Source organism: Callithrix jacchus, chromosome 8 (assembly GCF_049354715.1).
Source record: "Callithrix jacchus isolate 240 chromosome 8, calJac240_pri, whole genome shotgun sequence".
In the NCBI taxonomy this organism is placed as follows: Eukaryota; Metazoa; Chordata; class Mammalia; order Primates; family Cebidae; genus Callithrix; species Callithrix jacchus.
Window position 1 is genome coordinate 30,012,182 of NC_133509.1, and position 11,132 is coordinate 30,023,313.

The following is an 11,132-nucleotide window of genomic DNA, read 5'->3' on the forward strand; positions in this document are numbered from 1 at the left end:
ATGAATAGACAAACAAATGGCCTTTTAGTTAAATTAATCAGCCACAGTCCTTTGAGATCTTCTTAAAAGCACATGTTCTTCCTAACTTCTACCTAATATATTTTCTAAGTTACACTTATTTCAGCTTTCTGGTTATTTGAAATTCAGGTAAGTGATGCTTCGCTGAGTAATGAATGGTAAACAGAGTTGCTGATGTAATCCTTTTTACTGGGCCCCCTTACTTTCTAGGTCTGGTACGACTGTAAGACATTTGCTTATTGGGAAGGAGGGTGTACTGTAAAGATTCCAGTAGCCTTGGACACTGTAAGTTATTTTCAGACTACTGTTTTTACCTATTGTGCTCTATTGGTCAGCTAGGGCTGCCATGACAAAATACCACAGAATGGGTGATTTTATACAACAGGAGCTGCTTTTCTCAAAGTTTTGGAGGGTGGAAGTTCCAGATCAAGGTGCCAGCTGAATCTTTTCCTGGTGAGGGACCTTTTCCTGGCCTATAGACTGCTACCTTCTTGCTGTGCCCCCACATGGCAGAGAGAGATAAAGAGAGGGCACTATCTCAGTTCTCTTCTTACAAGGACACTGTTCCTGTCATTTCAGGAACCCACCCTTATGACCATATTTTTCACCTTAGTTAACATCATAAAGGCCCAATCTACAAATATCTGGGGCTTGGGGATAGCATATGAATTTGGAGAGATACAAACATTAAGTCTATAATGTGTTCCTCTATAGAAAAAAACAAGGATGCTAGCATTCTGTACAATAGCACATATAGAAACAGAAGGTAGGTCCAGGGATACCTAGTGCTGGGGCAGGGGGTTAGGGAGACATGGGAATGACTGTTAAGTGGTCCAGGGTTTCTTTTTGAGGTGATGAAAATACTTTAAAAATTGTTGTGGTGATGGTTGCATGACTCTGAATGTGCTGAAAATTGTTTAACTGTACACTTTAAGTTGGTGATTTATATAGTATATGAATTCTGTCAAAGCTGTAAAATGCGAGGAAAAAAAGTTAAAAATCACATCTACTCTGATTTCACAGAGTGAGACATCAGGGACAAACACAGCTCTTCCCTGTATGTTTACATTTGTGTGTCTAAAAAGAACAAACACACTAAAAACATAGAAAACATGGTAGTCACAACATGTGCCATCTGGTCTACAGGGCTAAGGCAAAAAACAGGAGTTTTCAGTTGTAACCCTGGGCCCAAGGAAATGCATCAGTTATGGAGTTAAAATCAAAGTGGTCCATCCAGGCTGTCTTGAGTTTCTGAAGGGAACTTTCTTCCTACATCTGAATGACAACCACTGCCACATTACCACAGTACAAGGATTAATAAGTAGATACTGATATTATTTTGTAAACCATCAGCAGTAATATGAACCCCATTATTTAAAAAAATAATTTCAGCTATCAACTTTAAGATCTAGAAGAGAACTTTAACAATCATCTACTATAATCCCTCACATAGATAAAGAATAAACCTGAGATTCAGAGAAGTTAATTATTTGTCCAGGGGACACAGCAAACTTGTGGCAGAACTGAGACAAGCCCCCAAGAGCATTTCCTTGGGCTGGACTCCCATTCTAGAACTCATTTCACTCTAACTTATGGCCTTGTTCTTTGGGAATAAAAAGAAAAAAGAAAGGAGAGATTGGCCAGTGAAGGAGAGGCATGTGTGGGGAGATGGAAGTGCTTTACTTCTCGCTGCCTAGGCGAGTTAAGCAGAGGTTGGACATCTGAACTACTCTGTCCTCAATCTCAACTTCAAGTGTGTTCTTGTACTCTCCTGTATGCTCATTCTTGAATCAAAGCAAAGTAGAAGCCCTCCTGTGACACAGGCAGCTTCCTTACAGGAGGTGGGAAACCTACCCAGGCATTGCTGCCTAGAGTGCCATTTCAGAAGACCCATAGTTATGGGCCTGTTGTTAGGGTCTCTTAAAGTACCCTTGGTGATCTCTAATATAACAGAAGCAGTTTCACAGATTTACCCTCAGAATGGAGTCAGTCATCCAGGTGAGCCATAGAAACAGGGAGCATGAAGGGGACAGGCTGCAGTGAGTGAGGACAAAAGTCATCTGCCCAAACCAAAAATCCACTATCAGTTACACATGTACACATACAAACATACTTCTGGGCCCACTTGCAAAGACAGGAAACTTCATTCTTTAGCGGGGCTCTAGAAATAAGCATGTATAGTATACTGATAGAAAATTTAAAATACAAAATAGGAAAGGCCATTTATAGGATAGGTAGAAAAGAATTCATCACTTAAGAGGAAAAAACAGCAAAGACAGACATAGATAACAAACCAATGAAGGATGGGAAGTTTCCCTAACAATTAAAAAATGGACCATTCTTCAGTGTTAGTGCTCTTTCCTTTTAATACCAGGACCCCCATATTTGCCATCTCTGTGCCCCAAAATTTATTTTACCTATGAATCTGTACTTGTAAAGAGTATGAAACTTATAAAATGAAATATTTTTAAATTCTACCTTGAAATTTTCTTATATGAATACTGCTTCCCTGAGCATGCTGCTGTGTTATAGATACCAGTGTTTCAGCGAGGTGGAAGTGTGGTACCAATAAAGACAACTGTAGGAAAATCCACAGGCTGGATGACTGAATCTTCCTATGGACTCCGGGTTGCTCTAAGCACTAAGGTATTTGGAAAATCTGTTACCGTTTTTGTTTCTACTCTCTCTTTCCAGTGGTAGCCTTTTGAGTGTGGGACACCACATAAAAGTGGTGAGCTCCATCTATGAGATAGGTGCTCCTGACATTTATCTAGAAATCAAGGTTTTGAATCATTTCTGTTCTGAATCATTGTTCAGCTTGTCTGCTTTTCCTGGAATTGTTCTTAAGGGAACTCTGAGATCTGGGAATGACAGAATGTTCCTCTTGGGCACTTGACTGTTGGTGCTCTTTAGCTTAATACTGATTACTAATAGAATGAATGCTTTTTGGGCCATAGGCAGCCTTCCCACATAAATTAGCGTCAAAACCCAGTCTCCATTAAATGGTACCCATATCTATGCACCATTTCAGAGACCTCAGTCCCACCCAGTGATTTCTCATCAGTTAGCTCCAACAACTAAAACCAAAGCCTGGGAGGATCTAGAAATCATGTGTCATTTTGAGAAGATTTTTGAGCCTAGTGAGGCCTGTAGCAGATTCTTCTGTCCATTTGTTCAAATATAATATGGGGCCAAACACACACCAAACCTTACTCTTAACTATATTAATACTTATTTGCGTTGATATCAGTATTATAAAATAATTCACTTATACATTTTTTCTTCCTTTTTACTTAGGCATGTCTTCTTGGGCCAAACTATGGGCCCCAGACCCATGTGAGGCTCTAGAATAAATACAAAAGACTAGAGATCCATAGCATATCGAGTATTGTCAATAATAATAAATTGCCACATGGAGTGCTGTGACATTGTTTGACATGTAATAGGGGTCCTCCTACTAAAAAAAAAAAAAGAACCAGATACCATTCTCTAAGTGGAGGGTCTTCTAAAGACAGTTGATCTCATCTATTAAATATTGATTTTTTTAATGTCAGTATCATTCTATGAATTTTCTTGGCCTTGTCATCACTTTTTGGTAGAGTATTTTTCAGGGATTGACTTATACCACTGAACATACGTTATAGTTTTAATTCTTTCAACAAAGCCTAACTCTTTGTGCTCCTCTTATGTGACTTTCCTATTGTTTTACTATCTACTTAGGAATGATTGGCTATTGAATATATTAGATATTTGTACAACTGCCTCATATAGCTTGAATTCTTCACAAACTTTTTACTCTATTGTAACCCTTTAGGAGCTGACCTTCTTTTCCTGTAAAGCTATCCTATAAGAACATTCTGTCTCTGTGATTCATTCTCCAGGGTTCTTCAGTGGGTGAGTTATATCTTGATGATGGCCATTCATTCCAGTACCTCCACCAGCAACAATTTTTGCACAGGAAGTTTTCATTCTGTTCCAGTGTTTTGATCAATAGGTAATGGCAGCTAAAGAAACTGTTTGTTTTCTTAAATAAATCACACTATCTGTTTGACATCCTCAAATCCACAGGTGTTGTTTTAAGGTACCATTTCTGGAGTTTTTTTGTTTGTTTTTTTTTTTGTTTTTCTTTCATATAGAGTCTTGCTATGTCGCCCAGGCTGGAGTGCAGTGGCAGGATCTTGGCTCACTTCAACCTCCGTCTCCCAGGTTGAAGCAATTCTCCTGTCTCAGCCTTCTGAGTGGCAGAGACTACAGGCATGTGCCACCACACCCGGCTAATTTTTGTATTTTTAATAGAGATGGGGTTTCACCATATCGGCCAGGCTAATCTTGAACTACTGACCTTAGGTGATCCACCCACCTCAGCCTCCCAAAATGCTGGGATTATGGGTGTGAGCCACTGCTCTTGGCCCATTTCTGGAGTGTTTTTCAACCACTCTACCATAAACCATCCTCCCTTATACTCTCTACCTTCCTTTCCCCTGCTTTCTAAAAAATAAAAAAGGACTTAATTTAAGCTCCCACTAATTCCATTCATTCATCCATTCACCAATTCACTAAATATCTGATTTATTACAATTTAATTCTAACATTCCAGATACATTTGTAACTTTTGTGTTCTTCAGTGATTTTTCTTCAAATAACTTGTTAAAGAGAGCCTAATTTGGCACCAGTTAGCTGTTCCTTGGTACATAGAGTGGTCTTTTTTTTTTTATTTTTCTGGGATGGAGTCTAATTCTGTCACCCAGGCTGGCAGGTAGTGGTGTGATCTCAGCTTACTGCAACCTCTGCCTCCCAAGTTCAGGGGATTCTCATATCTCAGCCTCCCAAGTAGCTGGGACTACAGGCATGCACTACCACTCCTGGCTAATTTTTATATTTTTGGTAGAGACAGGAGTTTGCCATGTTGCTCAGGCTGGTCTTGAACTCCTGACCTCAAGTGATCTGCCTACCTCAGCCTCCCAAAGTGCAGGGATTACAGGCATCAGCCACCATGCCTGGCCAAGTCATCTTTTATTATCTCTTCATCCTAGTAAATATGACTCCTATATGGATCATGCCTCCAGGGGACAGATGGGAGAGGAAATCACAAGGCTGGAGATGTTGAGCTGGCAGCCACTTCAAACCCCTGTCACTGTCCTTTTAATACTGTTTGTATCTATTCCAGTTCTGCCGACCAGAGGGGACATTATCCCAGCAAGTGTGTGGTGGAGCAAATCTTGGTCTTAGGCCTCAGGAAGGAGCCATCTTCTGTGATTACCCACTCATCCGGTGAGAAAGCAGTCCATTCTGACCTTACCATTTGTTTTTATAATCAGAATTATCTGGAGTGAAGAGATGATTAGTCCCCAAACCAACATAATATGCTTAGTCTGAGTGGACTGTGTGCTTCAGGGTAGAGGTGAAATATACTAGTCTCTAGAATAAATGATGCCATCTTGCTTCTCTTCATTAGTTGATCTTTCTGCTCACTTTTAATGTTTTTCTAAGGAAACTTATTTGGGGCTTGAAATAGTATTATACCTTCTCTGAATATTTGTTTAAACTATAGCTATCTGAAGACCTGGAGAATCCTACCCATGTGTTTGGAGTTTATGAAAGGGCAGGATGGGACTTACATCCTTCCTTGCTTCCTGAAGTTCTTAGACAAATTTATTTGTCCCTTATGGTTTCTTTTCAACCAATCTTGTGCTCAAAACAAAGAAGTTTTCCATGTTTCTAAAACTTCATGGTAGTTCATGAGTAAATGCTATTAATTCGGAGTGGGGTATAAGGTTTTATACTCGAGTGAGAAAAAATTTCAGATTTGAAGAAAATATTTTTCCCCTCTAGAGGTTCATCAAAATTTCCCTCTTTTATTGTCTTGCTGTTTAGATGGTAAAGATCAGCCTGTGGCTTTTATGTATTGTGCCAAAACATCTACCCTGAGCCTGAAGAAGCTCTCACTCAACATTGCCACTGACTGGGAGGTCCGCATCATATGACAAAGAACTGCCCTTGGTGATGTGAGCAAGGACCTCCCTGCCCTTTTCAACCTTTCCCCTTGCCTTTTTTGAGATTTGTGCTGCAATCTGCTTGTCTTCCCTGAGTCAAAATAATCTTTCATTCATCACCATTATACTAATGAACAATAGATTTCATGTTTTAAAATTTCCGATTTTACATGTTAAGATGTAGTAGCAATATTCCTTGTGTCAAACATCGTCTTTTCTCCTGGACACATACCCCTGAGACATTTCTAGTGTTCAGGAGTCTTCTATTGCTTCCATTCCTTGAGCAGGACTGCATGGGTCTGTTTTAATGTGGGCCAAGCCTACCATTTGCCAGGGCTTGCCATGTGACATTGGCACTTTGGCTGCAGCAGCTGAGTTGCTCAAGGCCAGTCTCCAAGTGGACAGCAGCCTCTGGTACTCCCCCCAGTTATCTTTCATCTACATGGACTGGACAAAGCAGCCCTCTTGGGTTTGTACAGCATGCTCTGCAGCAGTGGGAGTTATTCTCCCCTAGAGATCAACTTGGCAGCACAAAGGATTTTTTTCCTTTTGTGCTTCTCAGGCTAATCTTAAAATCCATGTCTTTTAAGCTGTTTTTTAAGTAAGTGCTATCTACTAACCAAAGAATAGTTGTAATGTGAGTAAGCTATAATTAATAACAATGAAATAACTACCCATGTCTACTTCTACTGAACTTCAGAAGTAGAACTCATGGCTGGGACTGGGATGAGGCAAGTGAGGCCCTGGCCTTGGGTGCAAAATTTAAGGGATGCCAAAAAATACAGTAATCAAAATAAGTAATATTTCAGTGTACTATTTTTAAAAATCAGAATTAATGCAAAAAATACCCATGATGAACAAAATATCAAAATTTAAAATAAAGACAGGATTAGTATTGCTGAGTTTTCCTTTTGTTCCAGGCTTTAATATGGCTTGGCATGAGGCAAAACATTACAACATACCAGTCACATCATGATGCCCATGGATCTACAGACCCCAGTGGCTCCCTGCTGCCTGCTGTATCATCTGTTTTGGCAGCCTCAACTCTTCAGCCCTCCTTAGCACACACCTCTTCTCATCAGGCTTCCTCCACCTAGCAGCTTGCCAACGGCCCCCTCTGCACCTTCTGATCCCTGGGCAGTAATATCCCCCCCAATCCTTACCATCCTTCTAGGCCCAACTCAAATCCCACTTTCCCATGAAGCCTAACTACCCCAACACTCCTATCCCCACACCCATTAGCAGTGATTTTGCCCTTCCTTGAAATGCTGTCCCACTTATAACTGTGCTCTACTTAGCATTCTCAGGGATCATGCCTTAATGTTTCCAGTATGTCTCTGTTTTCCTACTAGATTGTTTGTTCCTCAAGAGCATGTTCTATTTCTCTTCTGTCTGACAGAGCACCATTATACCTGACTTTCAGTAACTGTTCAGCTGTGATTGCTTAGCTGGTGGATTTAATTGATTAAAAAATTATAATTGAATGTATTTCCATGTGATTTACTTTTCTGACACAAGACTCTTCCCAAAGGTAATCAATATTGTGCATTTCCTCATGGACACATTTCATTGTATGGGTTGAGATTTGAGCTCTGCACCATATGTAAGCTCACAGAGATCCACACAGATTCTTCGCTCATATTTCTGTAAGTTTTGCCATTGGGAAGAAAGGAGCAACCTTATATTAGCTGGAACCATAGTTCCTGTCTTCAGATGTCTCTTGCCAACCTAAAATAAAACTTGCCAGAAGACTGGCTGCTCCTCCCTAATATAAATGATAGTTTTTAATATCATTTAAAGTTCAGTAAGAACTATCTTTAGGTCAACATTTATAACATGTCTATTCGTCCATTTAAAATCTTGTTTGGGGAATGGAACAGTAACTAGTAGAGTAAATTAATGAGGAACTGCCCTGTTTTGACCCAACATTTGGCTACAGACAAATGGAGAGAAAGAAAGTCTGGGTGTTTTTAATGGTTTTCTGCTCTTACTGCTTCTCACACTTTACCTACCTCCCATTGCTGAATTTGTGTACTAGAGAGCAATATAGGGCTGAGTTGTCCTACAAGCATTAAATTACTTTGTTGTGGCTAATTCTTAATATGATTTCACAGGAAACCGGATTTTATATAAGGAGTTTTATTCATTTCAACATAGTTCCTAAAAAAGCTCTAAAATGAATACATAATATGTCTTTCCTTCAAGACGTAAATGTCAAGGAATGAGTTGACAAATCAGTTTAAAAACAGAAACTACCCAACAGAAAAATGTAAGTATAATCTGGCAACAATATCAAAAATCTTTTAGCCTGTTTGGGCCCAGGCTAGTCTCGAACTCCCGGGCCCAAACAATCCTCCTACCTTGGCCTCCTAAAGTGCTGGAGTTATAGGCATGAGCCACTGCTCCCAGCCTTACCTTCTCTCTTGGGACAGTTGGCAACATTGGAATAGGATCTTTTGATTACATGGTAATTTTTTACTTTTAAGCATTGTGTTAGGATCATATAGAAGAATTTTCTTTGTTTTAAGGAAAATACAATTCTGGAGTTTGGTCTGTGTGCAGAATTCCTTCACTTTGTCACATACCTTTCACTGTCAAGGCATCATAATGATAAGCAGCAGAAACACAGTCAAAGCACAAAAACATTGGGAGCTGAATGGTTTTCAGCTAATTAACCACTCTGCCTAATAAGCCTGAGTAATGAGATTCCTCTGACAATATCAAGCATTCCACTCTGCTTTTAGGATTTCCACCTGCCAAACCCTCAGAGAGCTACTCTAGACTAAAAAAACTTCTCAGGCCAGGAGATAGAAAGCCATCAGCAGCTCCACTGGAAACGGGCTATCATATTAGCCACTGACCACAGAGGCCATATAGCTAGCATTCTAGGAGAAATAACAGAGACATTGGCATCTGATATCAGATCTGCTTGTCTCATGACCAGCCTTGCTAAAGGCTCTAGTGCCACAGCAAGACTTGCCAGAATTAGACAGCTGCTGCTTTATTTTTTTCAAGACAGAGTCTCACTCTGTCACCCAGGCTGGAATGCAGTGGCATGATCTCAGCTCACTACAACTACAACCTGTACCTCCCAGGTTCAAGCGATTCTCCTGCCTCAGCCTCCCAAGTTACTGGGATTACAGGTGTGTACCACCAGGCCTGGCTCATTTGTATTTTTAGTAGAGATGGAGTTTCACCATGTTGGCCAGGCTGGTCTCAAACTGCTGACCTCATGTGATCCACCCACCTTGGCCACCCAAAGTGCAGCAGCTGCTTCTTGACAGTTGTTTCCAGCCAGGCTAGTGGTATTCGATTGCTCTCTAGTCAGAGCCAGGAGAAGGGGAGCCCAATTACTTATATGCTACGGTGATCTCATGCCTAATTCACATCAGTTGAATCTTATTCATACATTTACTTCGATGGAAATGAAGAGACCTTGAGTCTAGTTTGGTTCTACAGTGAACTAGCCAAGTGATCTTGGCCATGGAATTTAACCTCTCTGCGCTTTGTTAAAGAGATCTCCAGGCCTAGTTCAGTGGCTCACACCTGTAATCCCAAAACTTTGGGAGGCCGAGGCAGGTGGTTCACTTGAGGTCAGGAGTTTGAGACCAGCCTGGCCAAACTTTTTAGTAGAGATGACAAAACCCCATCTCTACTAAAAATACAAAATTAGCCAGGCCTGGTTGTGCCCACCTGTAATCCCAGCTACTCGGGAGGCTGAGGCAGGAGAATCACTTGAACCTGGGAGGCGGAGGTTGTAGTTGTAGTGAGCTGAGATCATACCACTGCACTTCAGCTGGCAACTGAGTGAGACTCTTGTCTAAAAAAAAGAAAAAAGAGTTGATCTCTAAAATTCTGTGAGTTTTCCAATACTTAACTGTAAAAATACAGCAGATATTTCAAGTTTCCTCAGTTGTAAAATGGAATTAGTCAAACTTGCGGAGTTGTTCTACATATTTAAAATATTTTATGTGTACAAAAAGGGAAAAACAGTAACATTACCAGGGATAAACATCACTTTAGGCAAGTAATCAAAGTTGACATACCTGTAATAAAACCTATCAATTACCTGTACCCACAAATACAGTTTGAGGAGATGGCCATGTCACATCTGTGATAGTCTTCCCTCAAATCCATAACCTCAGTCTAATCGTATGAAAAATATCAGAGAAATCCAAATTTAGGGTCATTCTACAAAACACCTGACAAGTACTCTTCAAAAGTGTCAAAGTCATGAGAGACAAAAACTATGGAATTATCAGAGACTGGAGGACACTGAGGAGTTCTATCTTTGCAATTCTTTTGTAAGTCTAAAATTATTTTAAAATAAAAAGTTTTTTGAGGGTCTCTGTGAAGTGGCTAGCTCCCAGTAGGCACTTAATTAATGAGAGGTATTATAATTATAAGCAAAGACATTGCTTCCAATGGTGTTAGAAATCCAAGAAATGCTTCTTGGTGGCAAAGACAGAGCCATTAGTTGGCAATGCTGTGCAACGGAAACCATTCTAGCCACAGAGATTACATGACCATGGGTGAAGTATGTTATAAAAACTAATTATCCTTGAAGGGGCTTCTGGGAAGTGAAATGTGCCGCTGTTTATATACTCTTTATCTGCCCTTTGTTCATGGGCTCGAGTTGGATTTCTTCCTGATAGCATTGGTTTCCACAGCTGTGCCATTGAATAAACTTTGAGTTTGGACCTGTTCATCTGAGAGAATGTTTTATCCACAACAACTGATGGAGCAAAACGAATGGCACCTTGCCCTTTCTGTGTTTGATATACCTGCCTACTCTGACAAGAGGCTCACCACTGTCACACACTGCTGTTAGTTATTCACAGACTGTTCTGGCTGAGACAGCTGAGGAAAGAAAGCTCAGTGGGTGTGTGGCCCAGAACAGCTCCTCCGCCTGGAGCAGATCAGCCAAGATTCTTTGATTGCACTGACAAAGCCAAAAGTGTAAGAAATTTCTCTTTGTGTAGGAAAATTTTATTTACCAGATATATAACACATATTTATTAAGGGCATTCTATATGCCTAAACCTGAGAGGGAAATGGGAACCCAGTTCCCAGCTTGACGGTCTTACGAGCAAACAGGAAGTTAAATAAACAGAAACAATA

At 40.3% G+C, this 11,132-nt stretch overlaps 1 protein-coding gene across 20 annotated transcripts in view; it reads left to right on the forward strand.

The window, feature by feature from the left end:
- The window catches only part of GANC (glucosidase alpha, neutral C), a 138,259-nt gene extending 130,760 nt beyond the window's left edge, over nucleotides 1-7,499 (forward strand). For 16 of the 20 annotated variants that reach the window (XM_054240555.2, XM_054240545.2, XM_054240546.2 and 13 more), the window contains 6 exons: nucleotides 229-303; nucleotides 2,551-2,664; nucleotides 3,900-4,012; nucleotides 5,186-5,289; nucleotides 5,893-5,987; nucleotides 6,932-7,499. In XM_054240555.2, coding sequence (XP_054096530.1) covers nucleotides 229-303; nucleotides 2,551-2,664; nucleotides 3,900-4,012; nucleotides 5,186-5,289; nucleotides 5,893-5,987; nucleotides 6,932-7,108 — 678 coding nt within the window. In that variant the 3' untranslated portion in view covers nucleotides 7,109-7,499. Of the gene's footprint in view, nucleotides 1-228; nucleotides 304-2,550; nucleotides 2,665-3,899; nucleotides 4,013-5,185; nucleotides 5,290-5,892; nucleotides 6,894-6,931 lie in introns of those variants that run through there. The other 4 variants (XM_078334053.1, XM_078334055.1, XM_054240550.2 and 1 more) reach the window with 3 other exon arrangements.
- The last annotated feature ends 3,633 nt before the right edge of the window (nucleotides 7,500-11,132 follow it).